Source organism: Acartia tonsa, chromosome 13 (assembly GCF_053477335.1).
Source record: "Acartia tonsa isolate MP-2025a chromosome 13, ASM5347733v1, whole genome shotgun sequence".
Taxonomy (NCBI): domain Eukaryota; kingdom Metazoa; phylum Arthropoda; class Copepoda; order Calanoida; family Acartiidae; genus Acartia; species Acartia tonsa.
In genome coordinates this window covers 2,519,910-2,547,747 of record NC_137272.1, presented here as the reverse complement: position 1 = coordinate 2,547,747, position 27,838 = coordinate 2,519,910, and the positions used below count along the sequence as shown (strand labels likewise).

Genomic DNA, 27,838 nt, shown 5'->3' with positions numbered 1-27,838 from the left:
TAGGTTATTTGTCCCTGAATACATTTCAATACTGGATTATACAATTCGGTTATAATCGTGAATGGAATCAACATTTCAAAAGTTAATATTATAGAATACTATGAAATATCATTCTTATTTAAACAAAAACTCATTTTTATGCTAAAATGTGGTTTAATTTTGGTTTTTAATATTCATTTTTCTCTCTGAGGTAGTCATTTATATCCCTGAGGTAATTATGCTTTCTTTTAGTAATTAATAAAAATTCTAAAATCTTCCAAAATAAAATTAAAAATCTTCAAAAAAATTCAAAAATCTTTTAAAAATATTTTCTCAGATTTCCATATAAATATGACTGTATAGACATGGGAACTTCAGTTGTGCGAGGCTTGTGGTGCAGAACTGAGCTTTTGTTCACTGGTTGCCATCAAGGCTTGTGGTGCAGAACTGAGATTCTGTTCACCGGTTGCCATGCTTGGGGGGAAAAAAATGACTACCTCAGGGAGAAAAAAAGAATATTTACATCCACTATTTAAGGGGTCGTTTATGTGAGAATGATAATTGTTGTTGTAAAATGTAAAGATATCAGCCTTATTCAAAATGATTATGTAGTTCCCACGCTTCTTAAATTGTACCTAACTTTTACAGGAATCAACATGGAAACTTTGGAAACAAGAAAATTCTACAAAACTTAAATTAACGACAAAAGATATGCAACACTACAGTATGGATCTACACTAAAAAGTCTATTTATTTGTGAACTCAAATTTGGAGGGATCTGAAGGGATAAGACAATGGCCGATAAATTGATGTGTATCCCCTATGATGACACGCAAAATAGCACTTTTGTAGAATAAAAACTTTGGGGACTGGTGTAATAAACAGCCCATTGTCCCCTCCCTCTAAAACTTTTGTACCTTGATAGTTCAGTCATTGTCACAGGAATCATAATCTCCAGAATTTCATTACACAGAGAAAGATCAGCACTGATGTTACAAACAAATACTTTTCATTTAGAAGCACAGCCTATAATTAGATATTTCTGTACGCCAACCTGTACGTCACATTATAAAAAGCTTTCAAGGCTACATGATTGATTGTTTTACTGTTTATTTAATTATACAATATTTTTAAAAAATTACATAATTTTGTTAAAATTTACTTTACTGTTCGTTTGTTCATTCATACTATAGTTGATTTATTATGCTTTCCAAAGGGGTAGTTGCACGAAATGCAATTTTTCCTTGTCAATGGCTTAAACTACATCTATATGGCATATATTTGAAAGAATTACAATTTTCTACCAAGTAGTTTTTAAAATATTAAGACTTGAAAATCGTATTTTTATGATATAAGCAATCTGATTTTTACAAAAAAAACAGCATGACGACTAATTTAGTGATGTCTAATTGCTTGTTATTTATTGTATTACAAAATTTAAAATGTTTGATGGTATATTTGTAACTTTTGCTTGGAATATTTTTTTCTGAAATGCACTTCATTCAACTATCCAATGAAAAATTCATCTTTATTGTTTTAGGCTATTCTTCTCCCCTCTCCCTCCATCTTCGGAAAACAGAGCCCCAAGGGTTAACTCCCCCGTCCCCTCCCTCAAGTGCCTACAGATGCTTCTAGGGGCGTAAAGAGCGTAAAGAGCCGCCAAAAATGACGTCATAGAGGCCTCTAAGGGCATTTGAGGAGGGGGGAATTTGATGACCCATTTTTTAAAATTTAGATTTAAAAAGAAAAAGTAAAAAAATATTTTTTTTGGGGGGGATTTTTCTAGTGGCGATTTCTCTTGGGAGGGTGGTGTTACCCTCCCCCAGAATAATTATAAACCTTCCCGGGACCTATAAGAAGCTACCCTGTAAAGGAGAACCATAACGGTTCAGCAGTTAGCAAGATCCTTCGCTACGGACAAAAAAAGCTTACTACTTTGTATAGTAGGATAAGTAGTAATTGTAATGTTAATAAAAATGAAAAATATATATTCCTGTATAAGTTACAAAATTCCGAGGAGACAAAAGCTTCAATGACAGAATTTTGTAAATCTTCATTCATCATTGACCTGTGAAAAGAAGTCTATATTGGTTTAGGGAATATTCACAAAAAAATTTCAGTCGTCTATCTTGAATTGCGGCTAAGAAAGTAAAATTGTAAAATTCTTTATTTTAAGTGTTAAACTTTTTTAGTATGAAAGGAGTAAAGTTTAATGATTTTTTTTTCGTTGGGGTGGTGGGTTGGAGGCACAGTGCTCAGCGTCGTCTGGAGGGTGATAGGTTTGAATCTCAGCCCGTATCACGTTATAACTAAAAGACGTTAAAAGTTATACTCACCGTATTTTTTTTTATATGGTACTGTTGATATGTCAGATGAGGTATATAATAAGAAGGGAGAATGCATTGGCCCTAAAACAGGCCTAACCATGCACTACACAGATAGGACTAGGACTTCCAGACAAAGGTTTGTCCTACCTAATCCTAGTAGAAACTTTGTGTACACAGAGATCACATTTTGTTTCATTTTGTACACAAGTTATATTACCACATTCATCCTATATATAAACACTAGCGGCTCGCCCCTAGCCTCTAGGGGCTTTACCCTAAGAGGTTTGATCAACCTAATTTTTCGTACTTTAGATTTCAAAAGAAAAAGTGAAAACAAATTTTTTTGGGGGGAACCTCTTTGTTTAATTTCAGTTCTAAAAAAATATATATATTTTTTTTTTGGGGGGGGGGGGTAGACCACTAGGTATATTCCCTGAAGAGTAGAGTCCAATCGGTTCAGTGGTTACTGAAATCTTAAGCTTCAGACAGACAGACAAACATCGTTTGACTTTGTATTATAGAAGGATGACAACATCCATAAAAGCGAAGCTCTGAAATGGAAGGACAAACGAACATTAACACTTGCAGAGTGTCATATCTGAATAAGCAGAATATTATTGCATAAATCTAAAAAAATTGTAAGTAAAATGTTGTAAAACTGCTGAAATACAGGATAATGTTTAAGGACTTACTTTCATTTTTTAACTTGATTATAGAGATGCTTTGCCAATAACATTGTGCCTGGTTGTGATAGGAATCAGTATTAAAAAATCAGATGAATAGGATAATATTAACATACAAAAATTCGTGGTTAAAAATGTAAAAAATCAGCTTGTTTTGATTGGACTTTCTGGTAAGGGTTGTATAGAGTTGCAGCGCCTATCGTGCCTATCTGTTATAGGAATCTTAATGCAAATTTTGAAATCGAAAGGACAGTTCTAACCTGTTTCAATTAACGAAAAAAGCTAACCGTTACGGACAGATGTGCGGACAAACGGACCGATCCTAATTATATAGCAAAGCTTCGCTTTTAACAAGGATGACAACATCAGAAGAACAATTTACTTATGGGACACTCGGGGGAAATTAGTGGGAGGGGGGGGGGGGAGGGGATGTTGAACCTTCACTTTCAATTATAGTTTTAAGCTAATTTTTTATTGAACAAATGCTTTGGGGGAAGTGTTTTGAAGGGGCTATTTTTCTTTGTAGGGTGGATTTATTCTTCTAATTTCTATTTTAGTTAAAAATTTAAAATTAATAAATTAACTGGGTTGGTTTTTTTCTAGTTGCTATTTCTTTTGGGAATGGTGGAGGTATCCTTGTTCAAAATAGCTATAAACCTTCTGTGGGCCTTCAATAAACTCCTCTGTTAAGGATAAAACAGACAGACAAACATCCTGCTACTGTTATATAGAGATTATTTCAATAATTTCAATAGACGAAGAAAGTAGCTCAACGTGACGTCATAAAAACGAGGGATTATCCATATCTTTTTTAGATGTTTTCTTTCCCACTCCTCCTCTCCTCATCCCTCATTTTTATGACGTCAGAATTGAGCGACTTTCTTCGTCTTCATAATTTATTTACCCTGCACATGTATTGCTGTGAAAACCATCCTTGTTTTTCATCAAACAGGCTCTAAATATAAAAACAAGGATGACAACATCCATAACAGCAAAGCTCTAAAAATTGTAGGACAAACAAACATTAACTCTTGTAGAGTGTCAGAATTGAAATATCAGATTCTAAATGTATAAAAGTAGAAACAAAATTGTAAATAAATTTGTTAAAAAAATGATTAAATATACAGGATGATGTTTAAGGACATACTTACATTTTGAGGACTTGATTATATAGCTGCTTCGATTATAACATTGTACTTTGTTGTCATAGGAATCAGTATTTGAATAATCAAATCAATCGGATAATTTCATCACATAAAAGTTTGGTGTTAAAAAGTTAAAAATCAACATGTTTAAAATGGAAGTAGGCATTCTGCTAATAATTATAGAGTTGCTATGCTTTCAAAATAGTACCTAACTACTACAGGAATAAATATGCAAAGTTTGAAATCGATAGGACAATTATAACCTGTTTAGATTAACAAAAAGAGCTAACTGTCCGTGACGTACGGACGGACTGACGAACCGACCCTAATTAATTATAGATTAAGGATGACAACATTCATAGATAGCCATGCACAAAAATTCATGGATGAAAAAACAGTCAAAGTTGTATAGCAAATGTTCATTTATGTAGTTTCTTTCTTGGGTTTTCTTTCCTACTTCTCCTTTCATCTCCCTCATTTTTATCACGTAAAGTGTCTGATTTTTGAGGGACTTTCTCATTCATCTTTCCCTCTGAGTAATAAATTTATAGTATAGATGTATAAAGAGCTTACTATTTGATTTCCAAAGGCAAAGACCTAAAGCTCAGCAGACGAAAATAATTTTATTAAACTTTGCTTTCTAAATTCAGCTGTTTCTTGCTTTCTTCTGCTTTTTGGAAAGGACGGGACAATTTTTGTGAAAAATTGCTATTTCTGTCTAAACTTTAAAATCTATTTAAAACTGCCATTATCAATTACTCCCAACTAGGATCCTGACTATAAAATTATATTCATAATCATCTATTCCGATTTACACTACTGTATTTTTAAACCTAGTTATTTGTGATTAACAAGACATTTTTCCTAATGATGTAAATACTTTCTTGAAAATCATAATTTTTAAGTGTTTAGTGACACCTAGTGACAAATATAGAACTAATATATTGCAGATGTTCCCAAATTTATTTTTTGCCTGAATTTACATTGTTTTCAATTATTTTTCCATAAAGGGTTGAGCTCTCTCTCAGGTGGTGGCAAATTAACTATGTCCTTATTTTAAGTAATTGGGTTATTGTCAGTTTTGTTAGATCAGTAGATATTTTTCAAAATATTTTTCAACAATTGAATAGTACTTAGACAATGCAAAACGAATTTAACTAGGATGAATGCAAATATCATTGCAGCTCATACATAGACGTCCAAGAAAAGGGGTAAAGGAGTGTTCACCCCTTTAGACTTTGAAATCTCTTATTTTACACCCCACAAGTTTTTTAAAAATACGTTAGATTACTCCCCTTAAACGTATGGAACCCCTCATTCAAAGTAAAAAGCTTGGGCGTCCTTGTGTTAACATTAGTTTACAATTTGCCTTTTGTTCTTTTGCCAGCACCCGGCTTTATTTACATTTTTGAAAGATTCAGCTGATCTGAAAGACCCAACCCTAAGTTAGTAGAAGGCCTTTGAAAAGGGGTGATTGTTACATATACTATTTATCACTCTATATATATTACTTTAATCTCTGAGTTACGGACAGACTGACGGACGGGCGGATAGTCAATGTGAATTATAAGCCCAGTTCACAAAAGCTAAACAGTCGACCGATAGAAATTTTCAGTCAACCTTTTTTGAGGTCAACCTTTTTTCAGTCGTACTTTTTAATATTTACTTTAAAAATAAATTATTTAATGTTCCTTTTTCCCTGAGAAAAACAGCTGGAGGTCAGACTTTACAAAATTTAGACTGACGTCCTCATGATCCAAAAAAAAATAATTTCAATAATATTTGATTTTTCTTGAAAATTAAAAAATGATACCTACAATCTTAAAATACTTTTAATATAACAAATTATTGAAATGAAAATTGAATATTTTTGGTGTTATATTTATTTTTAAAATTTTCCAATGTTGAAGAAACGTCTATAAATTTTTTAGGATAAGTTCCAGCTGATAATCAGATTAGTCTAACCAACCTAATAAAAATGGCGGACACAATAACAAATATCTTTTTCGAATTTAAATAAAAATGTTAAAATGTTACAATACTTATACTATTTTAATGCATTATATTATAATTATTTTATTTGTGATTTTGTTCAGATATTACAATATCAACGTTTGCTAAAAGTTATCAAAAATCAAGCGAGGTGGGGAGTAGGGGTTAGTTGGGGATGTAAAGTTTACGTTGCATTTTTTTGTGTGTGTATATTTTTGCGCAAGCATAAGCTCTTAAAATAAAGTGACACATATTGGGATAATAATTACTAATTATAAGACAATATCATTTGCTTCCTTTATAAATAAATACATAAATTGTAGAAAGGGGAAATGTCCTAGCTTACTTAACGTTAATGTTTTTATTGCTTGGGTAAATTAATTGTTTAAAATAAGGCCTGAAATGTGCCACACACAACTTTCTTCACAAATATGGTGTAATGGATGCGGCAAAATATTCTATCTCAGGTAATATATCCCCTGTTTTGTTTCAATATACTTTAAAGTTAATCTGAATCTTTCAGATATTTAATAAAGATGAGCTGCAAATTTACTAAAGATAAGAAGAAAGTGACGGCAGATTGATTAAAACGATGTTTCTACTAACAAAATGCAAATCAGGTTTTACTTTTTTTTCTTTTAATGCATAATAAAAATCACAAGTTAAACATTACTTTCTAAAGCCAATGCTAATGAAAAATTTAAAAATGGAAAGGTGACAAAAGAACGAGGGTAAGTGATATGACCTTAGCTTTCATTTGTTAAACATATTAGGTTAGAAAAAAAACAAGAAACGTTAAAATTTAGGTTTTACCCGCCCCCCCCCCCTCCTGGCTCCCCCTTTTACAACCCGTAAAGGGACACTCCCATGATAATTCTGGATTTTTGACCTCTTGGGGGTAATATCCAATAGACAAGCAACACTTTGGTTGCAGGACCTCTGTCTAAAAGTCCTAAACGTTTCAGGTAGTGAGTTGTGTCTGTTTTGGGCAAAGGCATTTCCCCTACTCTAACTATTAATATCGCGCAACGGACATAGCTGTAGTAGGAACCATTTTTAACGTATTTAGTTTTAAAGTGGTGTTAAGCCGAGATTCGTACCTTTCACCTCCCCGATGCATAATGTTTTAAGCTACGGTTGCGGGTATAAAAAATAGATTTTATCGATAATATTTATAGAAAGGGATTTATAATATTAGTAGTTGCTTTACCCCTAGCCTCTTGACGAGAATAATAGTCTAAAACCTACCCAAGACATATTTCACTTCTAACCTCTAGCCCTGGGCAAGGTCAGAAACTAGCTTAACTATTCCAAGAAATTTATACAGCTTCCCTGAAAAGAAAAATTAATTTGGAACAGCTATTTCTGAGATCTTTAACTAAGACCTTCTAATTTCCGAGAAATTAAGCTTTAGACAAAAAAAACTTACTAATTTATATTAAAGGATAAAAGTGTGATTATTGTATTGCGCATCTGGTTTTTATTTTATTAAAAGCAAAGTTTCTATAATAAGGGTCCGTCTTTAGGCATGTTAGAATTGTCTTATTAAATACAAACTTTGCAGGGTGAATCTTATAGTAGTTAGGTACAATTTAGAAAGCCTAGCAAATCTAAAATCAATACCAGAATGTCCGTAAATTCATTTTAAACATGTCGATTTTTAACTTTCTTAACAACAAATGGAGGGGGCGGAAGTAACACTTTTTGAAACCAAAACTAAAAGTCAAAGGAATTCAACTAAATAAAGAGTTACAGCTCTGAGATTTGACATGGCAGTTACTTTATAGAGGTACAATATGGAACTGTGTAGAAACGGCGGTGGATCGCCGCTCACGCTGAAAACCGCCGTTTCCCGCCGAAATTTATTTGTGCCTTTTCTCGTCAAATTAGATAATCTGAGATATTTTTTTCATAAAAATTTCCCTTATATTTTCACTTGACACTTGAAATAGTTCAAACATGTCAATATTACAATAGCAAGTGTTGAGTGCAAATATATTTACCGGCCTCATACTTCTAGTAAAACCACAGTTATCTTCTCCTGCATTAGCAGCCTTCCACCTTCCTGTCATTTCTTATAATTGCATTTGGCGAGAAAAGCCGAAAAAAAATTCGGCGGGAAACGGCGTTTTTCGGCCTGAGCGGCGGTTCCTCCGCCGTTTCTTCACAGTTCCATATTATACCTCTTTAAAGCAACTGCCATGTCAAATCTCAGAGCTGTAACTCTTTATTTAGTTGAGTTGCTTTGACTTTTAGTTTTGGTTTCAAAAAGTGTTACTTCCGCCTCCCCCCTTTGTGTGTGTTATTAATATCCGATTGATGTGATTTTTGGAATACTGATTCCTAGGACAACAAAGTTCAATAATATAAGCAAAGCAGCTCTATAATCAAGTCTTAAAAATGTAAGTGTGTCCTTAAACATTATCCTGTATTTCAGCAGTTTTTAACAGACTTAATTTTTTCGACTTTTATACTTTAAATATACTGATTCTGACCCTCTACAAGAGTTAATGTTCGTTTGTCCTACCATTTCAGAGCTTCGCTTTTATGGATGTTATCAACCTTGTTTTAAGATATTTTTGTCGCTAATTCTTTCATACACATGGAGCTTACATGCACTTAACAGAAACCTAAACAAAAATTTTAAACATCATTAGATTTATTGGAGATTCAATTAATTTATTTTGCGATTGAAAATTATATTCTTATGCTTAACTTGTGGCGTAAAAAATTGCCAAGATACTTTTAATTTTGAAAGAAAAAAAAACGAAATTTTAAGGATTTTTTTGTAAGGGGCAGGGGGTGGCAGCGGCTTTTTTCTGGGAGCGATTTCTCTGTAAGAGAGTGGTGGTAGTGCTCTCTCTAAAAATAGATAAAACCTGACCTTGACCCATCAGAATATTCACTATAAAGGTAGAACCATATTGATACAGTCTTTAGATAGGTCCTTCAGTACACATAGACAGACATACATCCTGTTATTAATGATTTTTAAAATAATTTTAAGGTAATGGTAAGAAGACCGACCTATAAGAACTATTACAACACCTTTTACCAACGAAATAAAACTACGAAGAATTTCTCTGCACACTACACTCTATATTTATAAAGGTAAATATACGCAGCTTCCCTTTCAATGTTAAGAATCAACTCTCTTATTTTAGGGTCTTAAATATTACAGTCTCTACACAGTTTAAGTTATTTAAATTATCAACATGCAGATATTGATTATCTTAAATCCTATATCACTTTATACGGAGGTTGCTCATGAGAAATGAACAAATGTTAAAATGAATAGGTATTTTTTTAAAACAATCAAAAAGGGACAATACACGGATAAGAGAAAATCGTATTTTGGATTGAAGGCTATTAAAAAAAAACCATTAAGTTAGAAAAACTTCCTTTTATTGTAGAAATGTCCCCTCCTTTCTTAAAGTGTGTCTTTTATAAGCATACCTGCTAGTTTTCTAAAGAAGTAGTGGCCATATGACAGATAAAAGAAATGGTTAGAATCTTAATTAAGTATGTTTTTTTTCAGGAAACATTGATGTTGTTTAACCGTATGGAAGAAAAAAATCATTTAAATATTAAGATTTATAAATTATACCTACCTAAATGATTTGTAACAAAATAAAATAATATATTTCTTATATTTTTTATTAATTCTTTGGTTTAGTGTGTGAAGCTACTCTTTAATTCCATATGTATGTTTAATAAAGCAATCAATAAAAATTTAGTTTTATTGATATTTGCCTATTGGTTAAAATGCTAGTTCGATTTTTAAGTTTTCATGATATTCTTTACTCTTATTCTTACTCGAGATGGAAGGCTGATATCTTCAGGGATTAAATAAATTTCCAATCTACATATCCCCCACAAAGTTTGAGGTGCTAGATCGATTCCTATATTTTCACATTATGAATTTTTTTAGTTTAATGTTTAATGCTCTTTAGTTCATTTTTTCTGGATATCCATCCATAAGTTGTGAGCTTCGCTACTTATGGATGTTGTCATTCTTGTTCTTATACTTATTCAAGACTAGGTTAGTAGATCCATGCAAGAGTAGTATCCCCTAAGGAACAGGGCCCTGCAGGGATAAATAGGGGTTACAAATAAAATATAATGTGGGAGGTTTGAGTTAAGACATCATAAATGTGATAAATGGGTAGGTATTAAGTGAAAGAGTTTCCGCGGAAATTATAAAAAAATTAAGATAATTTTTAACTTTTCGTTGAAACTTATTGAAATGTAACAGGATCTCTGTAAGTCTGTTCAAATGGATCCCTCTAAACACTGAACTGATATGATTCTTTACAGTGTTACTTATCTTTGGTTGTGGAAGGTTTTTAGCTTTTTTGTAGAGGGTACCAATACCTCCCCCCTTCTAAATTTATAAAACTTTTTTTAATAAACTGAAATAAGAAATGGGGTTGAATTACAACCCCCCCCCCCTTCATGTGCCTTTTAGTGTATAAACACGTACTAATAATGAATAATTATCCTATTATTTAAAGAAATCAGTTTTTGTTTGATTATTATCTCGATGCCTAACCACTGAACCATTAAGTTGTGTTGGAATATTTCAGTAACATCCATAAAAGTGAAGCTCTGAAACAGTAGGACAAATGTACATTAACACTTGTAGAGTGTCAATACTGAATAATCAGAATATAAATGTATAAGAGTCGAAGCAAAATTGTAAGAAAATTTGTAAAAAAAAACTACTTGATACAGGATAATGTTTATAAACATACATACAATTTTAGGACTTGATTATGGAGTTGCTTTGCTAATAATATTTTTCTTTGTTGTCCATGGAATTAGTATACAAAAAATAAGATCAATGGGATAATTAGAACATTTAAAAATTTGTTGTTAAAAAAAGTAAAAAAATCAACATGTTTTAAATGGATGTACGGTCATTCTGGTACCTAATGATTATAGAGTTGCTACGCTTTCTAAATTGTACCTAACTACTACAGGAATTACCATGCAAATTTTAAAATTGGTAGGACAATTCTAACATGCCTAAATTTACGAAAAAAGCTATCTGCTCTAGATGGACGTACAGATGAACCGACCCTAATTATAGAAAAGCTTCGCTTTTAAAACTGTTAACTGAGAAAAAGGGATAATAACTTGAAATACTGTAAACAGTTTTATTCGTATACTTATGTAATTTAAAGCATTTGATTAATTTTTTAACATGTTATTTTATTTGAAATTTTGATTTTAACAAAACATTTGATGATATTGTACTTGGCAGCTGCCGCAACTGGCAGGTAAACGTCGACGTATTTTTAAGAAAATTTAATATGTCATAAAAACTATAAGAAAAGTTTAAAATTTGAAGTCCCTAAGTAAAAAATTGCGGTCCCAGGAGCAATTTAAAGATTTCTAGAGACCTGGAGGTTCAGGACCTGCAGGATTATACCTGGAACCTGACACCTACATTTCATATGAAGATGTAATACTATAGGATATTTTAGTATTTTCGCAACATAAAATACCTACTTTATTTAGGTCAAAAAATATTTTACATTTTTACCTGAATGACCATGCTAGGTTTGCTGGCATCCTGTGCCTGCCAGAAAGGAGATATTAAAAAAATTCCAACTCTCAATTATGTGTCTTTATTTAAAAAGTTGCTCAGTTATAATCCTAGTCTTTAGTCACTTGCTCTCGTTCGTGCATACTCCTCTATGTCTAATTTAGCAGGAAAAAGAAAAAAAATCTGCAGGAAACAGCAGTGGTTTTTTCACTGTTTCTCCCGTTACATATTGTACCTCATTAATGCAACTACATGCCAAATTCTAGCATTCTACTACTGTTTTAAAACACAAATACAAGGCAAACCAGCAAGAAAAATGTTCCCCTTTGTAAGTTCACGGAATGTTAGAAACACACCTTGTAATGGAATTATTTAAGTAAATAACGAATAAAACAAGGTCAAGGATGACAACATCTATTAAAGTAAAGCTCTGAAATGGAAGGACAAACAAACATTAACACTTGTTGAGGGTCAGAACTGAATAGACTGAATATTAATGCATATGTCAATACAAAATTGTAAGTATATTTGTTGCAAAACTGATTAAATACATGTTACTGTTCAAGGACATACTGTTTTTAGGACTTGATTATAGAGATGCTTTGCTTATAACACTATACCTTGTAATAGGAATCAGTATTAAAAAAAATCAGACGAATTGGATAATTTTAACATTCAAAAATTTGTTTTCAAAAAGTAAAAAAAATCAGCTTGTTTTAAATGGACTTCTGGACTTTCTAGTAACGATTATAGAGTTGCTACGCGCTTTCTATGTCGTACCTAACTATTATAGGAATCAGCATGCAAAGTTTGAAATCAATAGGACAATTCTAACCTGTTTAAATTAACGAAAAGAGCTTACTGTAATGGACGGACGGACGTACATACGGACCGACCCTAATTATATAAAAGCTTCACTTAAAACTCTAATTAAAAAGAAGCCATGATTGTAATACATGAAAAGTATTGTTTGAAGGTATGATTATATTTTATTATAGATTTGAATATAATTAAGAAATCATAATATAAAGATGAAATTAAGTAAAATACTTAACAGTTATCACAAAAACATTGAAAACATTTTTTTTCTCTCGAAATTTTGTTGCTAAAAACTTTAATTAAATAATTTAACATAAGGGATAGTTTTATGACAGATAGTATAAAACATAAAGCTTGAGCGTGAAAGTTGATTTACAAAAAAAATGTTTTAATGATAAAACAAGGTTGACGACGTCCATTTTAAGTATTGAAGCACAAAAAATTAAAAGATGACTAGAAAATAAACAAATAGGTAACAAATTAACATTAATAATGAATGCTAATAAATCAGATGACTCATCTGGAATAATTTCATATGCATATAATATAATAATGCAATTGAGTTACATGCATCTTTACATACCTTTACATACCTTTACATGCCTTTAGAGCAACCAGAATTTAAGTTCTTGCTTAAACACAGAAAATAAAGATACTTGTCCTTTCATCTATAAACACAAAAGTCTCGTAGATCAAAGTCTAATTTAAAATTAATACTTTTATAAAAAAAATACAAATTAGATCAAATATCACATAGATACGGTATAAGCAATCATTAGCAAAATATTATGTTGAATTAAATAGTATTAAATATAAGATGGATGTGTGCTAGGCCAGATTATAAAATTTTTAAAAGAAAGCGGTATCAATATTTTTCATTTGTTTGGTAGGGAAAAAATGCTAAAACACACACACACATTCTTATTATATTTATTACTACACGTCGACATTAGAGATTTTTCTTGTGTGCTGCATTGAGTTTCATCTCGTTGGGTTTATTTACTGCTTGGCTAACTGGAACCTCTAAAATAGTAAATATTTTTTAGTTGCAAAGGTACTCTAAAATTTGAAATGTCTGTCTGTCCGTCAATTTTCACATTGGGACATTTTATAAGAGGAGCTAAGGACAATAAGAGCAACTACACCTTTCATAAATGATTACAACCTATTACTAAATGATACACTCATAGAAGCCTCTAGAGCACTTCCCTTGACCCTTAGGAAGCTTTACTACAAAGGAGAACCGTATTGGTTCAGCAGATAGCGAGTTCTTCCACTATAGACAAAAAAGCCTAATGCTTTAAAAAATACTAGTGGCATCTAGGGGCTTGGTATTCGAAAAGGAAGAAATGGTCTAGAAAGATAGCTTAAATCCATTCCAAGAGTAAAATCGGAAATTACCATTGTCAAAAACCTTACAGGACCTATGTAAAGCTTACATAAAATAGAGAATCCAATCGGTTTAGTAGTTACTTATATCTTAAGCTTCAGACAAACAAATCATATTACTGTACATAATAGGAGGATAGAATATAAAGAAGAAAGCTTTTTTTGTCCGTAGCACTGCATGGTTCTCCATTACTGTTAAGATTCCTAATTGGTCCATGGAAGGTTTTTACCTATTTTGAGGAAGGATTTCTCCACCCTCCCAACAAAAATTGACCTTCCCCCCAAAAAAAATTTTCCTTTTCTTTTTAAAACTAAAATTGAAAATTAAGTGGGGTAAGTCATCTACCCCCTCCTTTGCACACAGTCCTGGCACAACACTGTGCAAGCCACTGTATATTTGTCTGCAAGTACTTATTAAGCATGGTAATGAGTTGCACCTGCTTTGAGCCAAGGCCTTCTTCTATAATCTAACTATTTGTGTCACACACCTGACACAACAACAATATGAATAATTTTTAAATGTCTAAGTATGATGCGGGTTGGGGCCGAGATTCTAACCTATCACCTTCTCAAAAACGAACGGACGCGCTGCGTGTATCGCCACAGTTGAGGGTTATGAAAGTATTACCTGTTATTAGTCAAAGAGAGAAGTGATCGGCTCAATGAAAATCATTTTTTATCTCTGAAACTTAAAACGGAAAATTATACATGGTGGATTACGACATTCATAAAAGAGAAGATCTGAAAGATTAGGACAAGCGAACATTAATACTTGTAGAGTGTTACAACTGAAAAAGCAGAATATAAATGTATATACTATTTAAGAACCTACTTACATTTTCAAGACTTAATAATAGAGAAGCTTCTCTACAACTTTGTACTTTGTTGTCCTAGGAATCAGTATTCAAAAAATCAAAACAATGGAATAATCGTATAACATAAAACTTTGATGTTAAAAAGTTAATTATCTACATGTTTAAAAGTGAAGTATGGATATTCTGGTAAAGAATATAGAGTTTTTACGCTTTTAAATCGACCTAACCTCTACATGAATCACCCTGCCAATTTAAAAATCTATAACACAAATCTAATATGCCTAAATTAACAAGAGCTATCCTTTACAGTCGAAAGACCGACCCTAATTATGGAAAAGCTTCAAAAACTTAAATTAAACAAAATTAGTCGTGCAAATTGCTGACAAAATTAATATCCCTTTCAGGATCACGGAAAGAAAGCAAAGTAGCGGGTTTCGTCGTATTTTCACAGTAGCTTTTAATAGGTTAAGTAAGGTAAATGTTAATGATTGCCCCATAGGGTTAGAGCAGAGGCTAGAAATGGGACAAAACCTGCTACTTTGTTTTCTTTCCATGATCCCCTCTTTATGATCACTTTTTTTAACTTTTAAAGTAAAATTTAATAAATAAAGCTTCCGGCCTATTTGTGGTGCTACCCTCTCCCAAAATAGTTATAAACCTCACCAGGACCTGTGAAAGTTTACTGTGTAAAGAAGAACCATATAGGTTCAGCGGTTAGCAATATTCCTTGGTACAGATAGACAAAAACATCCTGTTACTTTATTATAGGATAGATGTAAAATTATAACTTGAAGCTATTTAGTATTTACGTACTTAAATCATAGCAGCTGATTATTCTTTGTTTATAATTCTAGATTTTTTTTGAAAAATACACAGCAATGAGTAGCTAGCTGAATATATTTTTTTTTCGTTTCAAAAAATCAAATAAAAATAATTAATCAAATTGTTTTTACTTAAAAATAATTAAGACGTTTTTAAAAGACAGCTTTTTATTAATTTTTTAATAAAGTTCAAGTATTGATATGGTTTGGCCCGGATTATGATCAGGGATAGAAAGATAAGATAAAGATTTTAAAACTATTTGGAAAATGAGACTTAGTAAAGAGTAACTTTTTTTTCGCCAAACAATGTAATTTTATTTGTAAATCTATAATATGGGGTTATTATTACAATCTCCTGCTATTTTTGTGTATGAAAACATTGTAATTGCAGCAAAAAATAAGAATATATTTAGGTTGGGTTATATTTCAGTTGTACTAAAATCGGTTGACCTACTGGAAAAAAAGGTCGACCTCTAAAAAGCTTTTGTGAACCGGGCTATAGAGTAGCTTAAGAAGAATGGTCATTATAAAAAATATCTTATTAAAAATCAATCAAATCTTAAAACTCAGAAAGAAGGCGTCTTAACTTTTTTTTATATAGCTAGCCGGTTCTTTTATTAAGTAGTAGATGTAAAATTTTTCATAGAATTCAGATATGCAATCGGTTTTTTTAGAGACCTCTTATTTTTTAAGTAATTTAAGTTTTAAAAAAAAATTAAGTCGATTTTAAGGTACTAAAACGCAACAAAAAAAAAGGAAAAATGGACATTATGAACAAAAATAGTAAGATCTTTAATTTGACACCTTACTTTTTGAATTTTGTCAGGTAATTATTGAAAAAATTGATTTTTTAAAACCCACGAGAATAAAAACTTTGAACTTAATTTTATCATTTCACAGGTAAAAAAAATATGGGTTCATATATACCTTTAGAATCAGAAAAATATTACAAATCTATTGTAAGCAAAATTGAAAAAAAGTAAAAAAAATAAAAAATAAAAAATGGCCTATTATATTTTGTTGTACAGGCAACACTTTCTTCATCCCCTATTTACCCACTCTTTACCCCCTTCCCATTTTTATTCCCAATTCAAGAAATAAGATGGTTGCCTGTATAATATAATATAATATTTTCATATAATTCCTTTTATTGTAGTTTATATACTATATTGTAAACTTTTTATTTCAATTTTGCTTAGAATGGATTTGTAATATTTTCTCATTCTAATAGTATATATAACGCCTATTTCTTATGCCTGGGTATTGATAAAATTTAGTTCAAAGTTTTTATTCTCGTGGGTTTAAAAAAATCGGTTTTTTCAATAATTACCTAACAGAATTGAAAAAGTAAGGTGTCAAATTAAAGATCTTACTATTTTTGTTCATAATGGCTATTTTCTTTTTTTTTTTGCATTTTAGTACCTTAAAATCGACTTAATTAAAAAAAAACTTAAATTACTTAAAAAATAAGAGGTCTACTAAAAAACCGATTGCATATCTGAATTCTATGGAAAAATTTACATCTACTACTTACTAAAAGAACCGGCTAGCTATAAAAAAAAAGTTAAGACGCCTTCTTTATAAGAATTATCATACAAGAAAGAAAGAAGTTTCTCTGAAAAGCACATGTCTCTATTTATAGTGCCGTTTGACAGATCTTTTGCGGCAAGGAATCTGACACTTAACTTTTACAAATGCTGTACTATATTAATGTGATAAGGGCCTTTTCACATATTTAGATCTGTACACAATAAAACCCTAGAAATTATGCGCTTTTCAAATTATAATTTTCCTATAAAAGGCGGGAAATCTTCATCAATTGTCAGTAATCAATCGGGATTTCAAGAACAAGAATTTGTATCAATATGAAGTTTCTGGTAAGATTTTTCGGCGTTTTACCAGGACCCCCGATCCCCTCAATTATTTAATTATTAGGAGGAATGGGGGGGGGCCGGGGGGAAGAGTTGTTTTTGGTATTTTTCTGTTTAATTTCGGGGGGGGGGGGATTATAGAATTCGACAACCCAATTTTTCATTTTAAATTTTAAAACAAAAAGTTAAAAAAAAATTTGGGGAAGGGAATTAATTTTTTTCTGTGAGAGAGGGGGGAAGTCAATCACCCCCTATTTTTGGTTTTAGAATTAAAAGAAAAATGAAAAAAAATTATGGGGTGCTTAATTTTTTCTCAAAATAGTTATAAACCGCCCGAGAACCTATTAATAGAGGAGAACCATATTGGTTAAGCACATAACGAGATCCTTTGGTACACACAAACAGACATCTTATTAAATAAGGATATTTAAAACCAATATGTTATGAAAGCATCTCTGAAAGTGTATCTCTCCCACTATAAAGTGTGTTACTTTATTTTATGTTTTATTATTATTTGGCCACAACTTGGTCAAAAATGCTCACAATTCAGACCTTTTTTGACCAAAGATACTCAAATGGTTCCTTTACAAGCCCAATCAATCAGTTTTAAGATATCTTTATTTTTCAAGAAAAATTTATGAAAATACTAAAAAACAGCAAATTTGGGTGATACCATAAAATCAAAATACTTATTTTTACTTTTCTGTCATTTTTAAAGTTTGATTCTGTTAAATTGGCTATTCTTGAAGGGATTTATGTATTGAAATATACTGAAACATAATATTGGGCAGAAATTAATGTATTTCAAAGAAAGAAAATTTTTAAAATAAGAAATTTGACCTCTATCACTTCAGAGGACAGCTGCCAACCTCCAGTTGACAGGATATAGTTTAAACCTTGTTAGCAATAATAATTAGCCCAAAAAGTAAAACAAAAATTTTTTTAATATGGTAAAAAAATGATAATCTAAATCTTAATTTTGGGGATGATGATTTGAAGGACGCTCTTACTGGTGGTGATGATGACCTTTTCGTATCCAAGTACATGAGCATTATGACAACTCATCTATTGAACTATGGTCCATTTTTTTGTATTTGTAGCAGCCTCCAATTAAAAGTTGTAACAAGAAATATAGCCATCTTTTAAAAACTACTATATTTACCATATGAATTGGAGAATTTAAAAACCATGATTGTATGTTTTGGGATTTCTCTTGATTGGAGAATGCTAAAAATATAAAAATCGGACCATAGTTTAATAGATTAGTTGTCATAATGCTCATGTATTTGGATACCATCTGGGTCATCATCACCAACAGCAAGAGCGTCTTTAAGATCATCATCCCCAAAATTAAGATTTAGATTATCATTTTTTTACCATATTAAAAAAATTTTGTTTTACTTTTTGGACTAATTATTATTGCTAACATGTATTTAACTACATCCTGTCAACTGGAGGTTGGCAGCTGTCCTCTGAAGTGATAGAGGTCGAATTTCATATTTTCCAAAATTTCTTTCTTTGAAATACATTAATTTCTGTCTAATATTATGTTTCAGTATAATCAATGCATAAATCCCTTCAAGAATATCCAATTTAACAGAATTAAACTTTAAAAATGACAGAAAAGTAAAAATAAGTATTTTGATTTTATGGTATCTGTGCATATAAAAGGTAACACCCAAATCTGCCGTTTTTTTAGTATTTTTATCAATTTTCCTTGAAATATAAAGATATCTTAAAACTGATTGATTGGGCTTGTAAAGGAACCATTTGAGCATCTTAGGTCGAAAAAGGTCTGATTTTTGAGCATTTTTGACCAAGTTGTGGCCAGATAATAATAAAACATAAAAAAAGGTAACACACTTTATGTCCCACTATAATTTAGACGTTTAATCAATCAATCACACTGATATTGTCATTTAATTGCTTTACTGTTTTGTTAAAGAGATACTCCATTAGAATTTTTTTCTCATATTCATTCGAATCCGGTGGATTGGAACCGGTTCTCATCCATACGAAAAAACTATGTATAGCATCGTATTATATCCAGTTTTCTACGAATATAGAAATGTACAATCATAAGATTAAAACCAGATTTTAAAAAATTCCTAATAAAAATTGGATGCTGTTTAGCTGCTGACTTCGGCAGCTGGCAGCTGCAAAGTGCAGCTGCCTCAGCCAAAAGTCTTATTTTAAAATTTCTAATATAAAATTTTCATATAAATAAATATTTTTCTAAGAAAAAATTTCATCTAACTTTAAAAATAAGAAAATTACAGCATCTTAAAATATAAGGGGCGTCGTGGCTCAGTGGTATCACACTGTGCTAAGGTGGTGAGAGTTCGAGTTCAATTCTTCAAGTGTTGACTCGGATTTCTCTTCGCAATAATAATTACACAACTTCCCCTGATTGTGTAAGAAGGGGATTATTAAGTAAGTTTGGATAATCAATAGTCACGTACATAATATCAGTACTACACTTATCCCAAGCTCCTTTGCGGAGAGCGTCATTTATTACTGTGACTTAATTTGGGACACCTGCCATACTCGGCGAGGGTGAGGTAATAATGAGTAACTCTCATGAGATAGCGAGTCAAGTCATAATGTGCTTGAACGTGGAGCTTGATAGCCCTAGTGGCTATACAAAAGTGTCTCAACCTACTCCATGACTACTTAGGTCCAAATCCTAAGAAACTATGGCTAATCAATCAATAAAATAGGGATTTTTGTAGAATAATATTAAAGATTATATTTTTAATATCCGGCCGGATATCCGGCTCAACCCTAATTTTTATTTCCAAATTGTTCTGTCATAACAGTTTTACCATGTAATCACACACTTCCAGAATATTTAAAATACCCATTCCAGCATAATAAATATTGCAAAAATAAGATATATAACTATACATCTAATATTCATATTTCTCCTAAAATGTTATGTTTTATTCATTTGTTTTGGGGGGGGGGGGTGGAATCTTTTTTTGAGGGGGGGGGGGAGGGTAAGTGTACTACACCCCACTAGTTAGAGATGTAGCAGTTGAGGCAGGTGTCCCCGAATGAACAGCTGCCAGTAAAACAATCAAAGAAGCTTTCAATACTTGTTTATTCAGGTAGAACTACAGCGGTTTTAAAACAACCTAAAATAAAATCACAGAATTAGGTTGTTATAAATGAACTACAAATAAAACAATAAAGTATAATACAGAATTAAAATACTAAAATTTGCATTGCTTTGTTAGTTTCTTTATAAAGTCTTTTTTAGATTTCGGGCTTTTCAGAATAGTGCATTTCATTAAAACAATCCAATGGTTCATTAGTCAAAGAATATAAAACTTACTTCTCGAATCCAGCTCTTTCCACTCAATATTTTCCAGAACTACAGGCTTATCAGTTCAGCTCATCAACATATACAACAGCAAATATCCACGGCAGTACTCAACACAGAACAATTCCACGGCAATCAAGGACTTAAGGCTTCAGACCACAGGCCAGATTTGGGGATAAATCCAGATGAATCGGTGTTACAGTGGCAGAAGTCAGTCTAAAAACATCAATCATATATTTTATGTCAGAAGGAGCTCCATTTATTGAATACTCAAGGGTAACTCTGTGTTTTAGCTTTGACATTGAGGCATTGTACCTTATTTTTAGCGAAGGATCTCCTTTTTTGCTAATGGTTTCCAAGTTCTTCGTCCCACTTGGTGAATCCTGTAACGAAAAACCATAATTAGATGATATTTGGATAGGCGGCAATCCACACTATAACTTTGATTCCAAATTTCATTAGGTAGTTATTAAAATCAACAACATTTTTCCTATGGTTCTTCGCGCTAAAGCTTTCCCTCTGATCCGTCACGAGAGATAAAGAGGGCAGATCCACTCTCCACAGGCTCAGCTAATCCCAGGCCTTAATAATATCATATTAAGCCCAAACTTTTAATGGACTAAATGCTTTTTAAATTTTAACTTGGAGGCCGTTAACGGTACTCATTTATTGGTCTTTTACAATCAAAAAAGGAACAGTGTATTCAATGGATGCATATCTTCAACTTTGGTTTAAATAAAATCTTTGCATATGCGGCTTCACTGGATGAATGAATTGACTATTTTAATATTTGTTTTACCTTGATATCTCAGTAGAGACAGCTTTATATTACATTTTGAGAACTTTTTATCACTCGGTAGCACTTTCTGAAATGGATTAGCCCATATTAATTTGATGTAGATATAGGTTTCTGTCACTTTACATATAAATATACATAATACATTTTATCGATAGCTATTTAAATGAATTTTTGCTTAAAAGAAACAAAATAAGTTGCTAAAAACTATTAAAATTGGAAGTGAAAAGCTCAAATTAAGTTTATAAATGCTTTGAATTGACTTAAATACATATTTTGTACTAAAAAATAACAATTTTCTTTAAACTTTTACGTAGACAATTTTTCCTTGCTTTTACTAAGATGGCTGCCAATAGACTGGTACCACGAATGTGGAGATTTGAACGCTCCCGCGTCATAGACTAATTATACATATAGATTGGACAATATTTCATATATTTGTACAAAATTAAATATTCTTTGCCAGAAATATTTTTAAAATAAAAAATGGCTTTTGCATTAAACAATTACAATTTAATATAATTTTAAGTTTTGTAAATAAATAAACATTATTTCCGATACATATTTTGCTCTATGATGAAGAAAATAGGTTGCGTGAATTTACATTAATATATATTTTTAAATTACTAAACTTTGATTTTGCTCGGGAAGCCTTCTCTCAGTCTTTGTGGGGTGATTTGACTGGATTCCTTATAAATATAAAACAGTAAGTCGGCCCCACTATTTTAATTTTAGTTTTAAAAAGAAAAAAATAATTTTGGTGGGAGTATTGTTAATTTTTTTTTGGTGGGGGGGGGGTTAGTGGTGTTCAAATCCCCCCAGAAAATAGTTATAAATCTTCCCGGGACCTATGAGAAGCTACCCTGTAAAGTTGAACCTGATTGGTTCATCGGTTAGCAAGATCCTTCGCTACAAACAAGCAGACAAACAAACAGACAGACAGACATCGTTCTACTTGGTATTATAGATTGTATAAAATTATTCTGTCTTTAGGTTTTCGCCTGTATTGTGTCAGTTGTAGCAAGCAAATCTTACTACAACTATGCCTCCTATTCTATCAACGATATCCTGTTTATCAGTATCCTGTGCAGCGCTACGCCTATACTCCTTACACCCAGCAATCTTACTACACTCCCTACAACACTCTTGCTCCCGTAGCTTCTCCTGCTGTCAACACTAAGATGGCCACTGCAGCCCTTGCATACATGAAGGCCACCAAGTCAGATGACAGCTGTGCCAGTGTTGCTCAAGTTTATCTGAGCACTCTTATTGATGGAGGTGATGCTAATGCAGCTGCTGCCCAGAAATACCAAGCACTGTACCGTACACCTGGATTTACCAGCAGTGCTGCCTGCAAGGCTGCCGAGGCAGCTTACTTGAATGCTGTTTCCACTGGCCAGGAACCTGTTGGTGCAGCTGCCACAGCTTACATTGCCAACTCTGCAGCTGCCAGAAGTGATGATCCGTGTGGCCAGGCAGGACAAGCTTATTTCAGTTCGGCTGCTGCTGGAGGTAGTCATGATGATGCTCTCAATGCTGCCACCAAAGGATTCAGGTCTGCTTGGAATATTCTAGAGTCTCAAGGAAAATCTGTTTTTGATGGAGCTTGTGGAGAAGCTGTGAATGCTTACATCAAATCTTTGTAAATTTCATTAATATTTTATTACATTCAAGTACAACAAAAACTAAATCTACCAAATATTTTATCTTTTTCATTTAAAAGATGCCATTAATTTTATGAAAATCTTTTAGTTCATAGAATTCAAACTAAATTCATGTAAACAATGAAATAAAACAGTTATTGTTAATATTTTTTGTTGTTTATGCAGAAATACTCGACAAGTCTTATATGCTTCCTCTTCTCATGGGCTGATATTCAGCCAATTAATTCCATTAGAAATTGCCAAAAATTAATTATTTTGTTGGAGTAAAGTTGGAGTAAAACGTGTTTTTGGAGTAACTGAAAAGGAAATGAGTAAGAAGGGGGTGAAAAAGGGAAGGGGGTTGAGGGGAAATTTTCACTTAGAATTGTTTGTCAGAATCACATTCCCTTTTCCCTGCCTCTACTAAGGGAGTCGAGGAGACTTTGGTCTGTAAATCACATTGGTATCCGAATTACATTATCTGATTTGTTGGCTCAAAAACTTTAGGCACTTTTACCGTATTTTGATTGGTTGGTTCAAAACTAGAAGTGTCAAGGATGTACATCAATTTATCATCCATTGTCTTATCCCTTAAGATCCCTGGAATCTAGAATAGTTATTTCTCGCATCGTATTATAAACGGCTTTCCGCGGATATAGAATGTACAATTATGAGATTAAAACTAGTTTTTTTAGCCCCGAGGTGCCGAAGGCACCGGCTAAAAAACTGGTTTTAATCTTATGATTGTACATTTCTATATTCGTAGAAAGCTGGATATAATACGATGCTAGACATAGTTTTTTCGTATGGATGAGAACCGGTTTCTGTCCACCGGATTCGAATGAATACAAGAAATAATATTTTTAAGTGAATGGGAAATACCTTAGCAAAATCTTGATAGAAAGTAGGCAGATGGACACTACACAGCCAGGGAAGTTCTGATACAGCTGCACAAATTGGCCCCTCAACCATTTCAAATTCCAGCTCTAGTCCGGCTGAATGAAAATTTGGATGTTTCCCTCTATTTGCATATTTGAGCAGAATAAATTGTAAATAAGAACCAATACAAAACTTTTAAAATATATATTTTTTTATTTAACTATAATTAGGTGCTCGCGGATACGCCATTAGAGGCCTATAGGGGCACCTGGATGAAGGTTAGTCGACCCTCCACTTTAAATTTTAGATTTCTAAAGAAATTTTAAAAAAAAATTTATGGGGGGGGGGGGTTACTTAGGCGATTTCTCTTGGGAGGAAATAGGTACCTTCTCTGTACCTTCATACAGCCTCACTATAATGGAGAACCATATCGTCCAGCAATTAGCGAGATTTTAAGCTACAAACTAACAAGGATGGCAACATCCATAAAAGCGAAGCTCTGAAACGGTAGGACAATCGACCATTAACACTTGTATAGTGTCAGAACTGAATAATCAGAATATAAATGTATAAGAGTCGAAGCAAAATTGTATGTAAATTTGTTGAAAAACTGCTTGATACATTATAATGTTTATGGACAATGACATACTTACATTTTTAGGACTTCTTTATAGAGTTGCTTTGTTAGTAACATTGTACTTTGTTGTACCAGGAATCAGAATACAAAAAATCAGATCAGTCGGATAATTAGATCACATAGAAACTACTATAGGAATCACCATACAAAGTTTGAAATCGATATGACAATTCTAACATGACTAAATTAACGAAAAAAGCTATCCGTTCCAAACGGACGAACGTACGGACCGACCCTAATTATAGAAAAGCTTCACTTTTAAAAATTGATCCACATAACTATTTACCTTGAGATGTAAATAGTTGAGATAAATTTGAGCCAATAACTTGACAATCTTCACATGATAGAGAATCCCCTTTCACACAACAAAAGCTTCCAAGCAGTGAAATCAATAAGTATACCTGTAATTGATATAATCTTAAAGAACGTGTCCTAACTTTTGTTATTTTTTTAGCCCATTTGTGACAAGCTCCAAATTTTAATGTTTTGATTAAACGGGGTTCAACAAAATAGATTTTTACAATAATTACTCAACAGAATTTAAAAAGTATGGTGTCAAATTAAAGATCTTACTATTTTTGTTCATAATGGCAATTTTCTTCTTTTTTTTTGTTGCTTTTTTAGAACTTTAAAACCGACTTAATTTTTTTAAAGAACTTAAATTACTTCAAAAATAAGAGGTCTACAAAAAACCGATTGCATATATAAATTCTATGGACCATTTTACATCTACTACTTTCTAAAAACACTGTCTAGCTATTTTAAATAAAAATCCAAAAAGTTAGGACACCTTCTTTTAAAGAGAATCACAATGAATCCCTTTCCATTTTAAAAACTTTTTATCAAAATGTATGCATTATTAGGGTTTAAAGTTTGTGGAAAAAAACCGAAGTAGCGGGTTTGTCGTATATTCACAGTAGCTTTTCTCTTTTTCTAACACCTGCGGGTGGCGCTAAAAAAGTAAAAAGTATTGATGTGTAAATGCCAGTGTCAGATGTATTTTTGACATATGTATATAATTTATTGGATGTATTTTTGCCAGTGTTGGATGTATTCATGGCAAGAGAATCGATTTTGCTGTCATTTATATAGTAAAAATTAAACACATACACTGTAAATTTGCTGGATGTGTAAATGACAGTCCCCCGGGCAATCATCAACATTTACCTAAAATAACTTATCAAAAGCTACTTCGTATTCTTTCCATGATCCAAAATTGTTTCTAAAGCCAAACTTTAAACCCTACTAATGCTTACATTTGATTTCTCATAAACCTTTGCGATTAAAAATGTTTCATTAAAAGAACTAAGGGGTATAGTCCCTTTCATTACAACGCCTCTTAAGGGGCGTTTCGTCGAATTTTCACAGTAGCTTCTTATGGTTTATTTTAGATAAGGTTAGGTTATGTTAGGTTAAGTGATTGCCCCTCTGGGTTAGGCATTTGGCCCCGTAGGGTTAGAGAAAAGCTACCGTACAAATACGACGAAACGCCCCTTAAGATGCGTTGTCACGAAAGGGACTATACCCGAAATAAGAATTACAAATTTGTTCTTTAACCTTTAAAAATGATTTATTCATTATTATTATATTATTGCTTCGACATTAAAATGTTTACTATTTGTTTATAATTTAAATTTATCATAATTTTAAGTGCTTATCTTTTTATGTATGAAGACAAGCTCTATGATGATTCATTTTTTCTCTCAGAAATAATTAATAAATTATGCTAATAAGGGCTTGATTAGGTTAGATTTAAAGTTTAAATGTTAGGTTATACTGGGTACTGGGTAGCCTCGTAGGGTTAGGTTCGCGTAAATATTGGCTCCGCAGGGTTAGGGTACTCCGAAGTAGGGGATTTTGTTCCCCAACTTTTTTATTTGAGATTTTCTCAGGCTAGGAAAGAGATATTTTGAAAAAGGCCTTTTACTTTTCTGGGAGCACAATGAAGCCATAGTTCTGATGCAATGAATTTTTTATCCACCTAAAATTTCAAAGGGGCACTTGAGGAGGGGGGAGTCGAATCTGATAACCCAATTTATTATTTTTTTTTAGGGGGGGGGGGGTTGCACTCCCTGCCCCCCCCTCATTTTTCATATTCGTAAAAAAATACTTAATTTTTGTGGGGGGGAGGGGTTAATTTTTTTCTAAGGTCGATTTCTCTTGGTTGTACTCTCCCCCAAAATAGTTATAAACCTTCCCGGGACCTATGAGTAGCTACCCTGTTAAGTAGAACCCGATCGATTCAGCAGTTAGCAAGATCCTTCGGTACAAACAGACGCACCGACAACATCCTTTTATTTTATTACAAGGATTCCGTTTAAGTTTGTCAGAATGTAATTTTCATTAACTCAATCATTTCAGTTCTATTACAAAAATATTTTGTATTGTCAACATGGACATGATTGTTCTTGTAGTGAAGAATAGAGTAGCTATGCTACTAACTATCTATCCATATATATTTGCAGGGAATTAAAGGTATAGGACAATGAAAAACAAATTGATATACACTACCCAATGATTATAATTAGAATCACTCCATCTGTAGAATAAAATCATTAGTTGAAAAGTTTGGACCCAAGGGTACCCAAAGTTTTTGAGCCAACATTAAAAGATAACATATGTTATAAAACTTTGGGTACTTGTTTAATTTACAGTCCAATGTCCCCCCCCCTCCCTGTTATACTTGTAATAAATAATAAATGAAGTATATGTTTTACTGTATCTGCTCACCATGGCTTTGGTATAAAAGGACACTCGCCTCTCTGTATTTTTTTGAATAAAATTTTTAGAAAATAAGATTATATTGGTGGTTTCCCTTAATGTACGTAGTCGAGCCCTGGTAAATTGACAAACCCCAAACTGTCCTACTTTGAGCAAGACGATTCCAGTTACGTCATATACGTTTCGGGAAAGAAAAAGGGAAGGGGGGAAGAAAATCTCTTCAAAAGAGATGGGAGAAAAGGGAAGATATTTTCTTCCCTCCTTCACTTTTTTATGACGTCACAGGAATCGTCTTGCTCAAAACTGGGACAGTTTGGGGTTTGTCCAGTAAATTAATTGAAATAAATAAGGAAAGGTATTTTTTCCGAATTTTTTATTACTTTATGTTAGGTGATGTAGGTTCTTGGGACAGAATAGTGCCCCCCTTTCTCTCATTCTTTAAATT

At 32.3% G+C, this 27,838-nt stretch overlaps 2 protein-coding genes and 2 long non-coding RNA genes across 4 annotated transcripts; 2 read left to right on the top strand and 2 right to left on the bottom strand.

Moving 5' to 3' along the window:
- Positions 1–1,239: 1,239 nt before the first annotated feature.
- LOC145304386 (uncharacterized) lies at positions 1,240–26,373 on the bottom strand. Its single transcript, XM_080146263.1, has 7 exons — positions 26,230–26,373; positions 24,959–25,073; positions 24,039–24,151; positions 3,894–3,944; positions 2,454–2,533; positions 1,915–2,047; positions 1,240–1,245 (listed from the first exon to the last, which is right to left on the bottom strand). Exons 1-7 carry the CDS (start codon positions 26,248–26,250, stop codon positions 1,240–1,242), a joined length of 519 nt encoding a protein of 172 aa, XP_080002389.1. The 5' UTR covers positions 26,251–26,373.
- Positions 6,648–9,774, top strand: LOC145304194 (uncharacterized). Its single transcript, XR_013874025.1, has 3 exons — positions 6,648–6,746; positions 9,134–9,237; positions 9,665–9,774. It is a non-coding gene; the product is annotated as an uncharacterized LOC145304194 (long non-coding RNA).
- On the bottom strand, positions 12,647–14,576 carry LOC145303983 (uncharacterized). Its single transcript, XR_013873889.1, has 2 exons — positions 14,514–14,576; positions 12,647–13,519 (listed from the first exon to the last, which is right to left on the bottom strand). It is a non-coding gene; the product is annotated as an uncharacterized LOC145303983 (long non-coding RNA).
- LOC145335047 (uncharacterized) lies at positions 17,360–23,326 on the top strand. Its single transcript, XM_080180735.1, has 2 exons — positions 17,360–17,398; positions 22,507–23,326. Exon 2 carries the CDS (start codon positions 22,695–22,697, stop codon positions 23,157–23,159), a length of 465 nt encoding a protein of 154 aa, XP_080036861.1. The 5' UTR covers positions 17,360–17,398; positions 22,507–22,694; the 3' UTR covers positions 23,160–23,326.
- Positions 26,374–27,838: the final 1,465 nt, after the last annotated feature.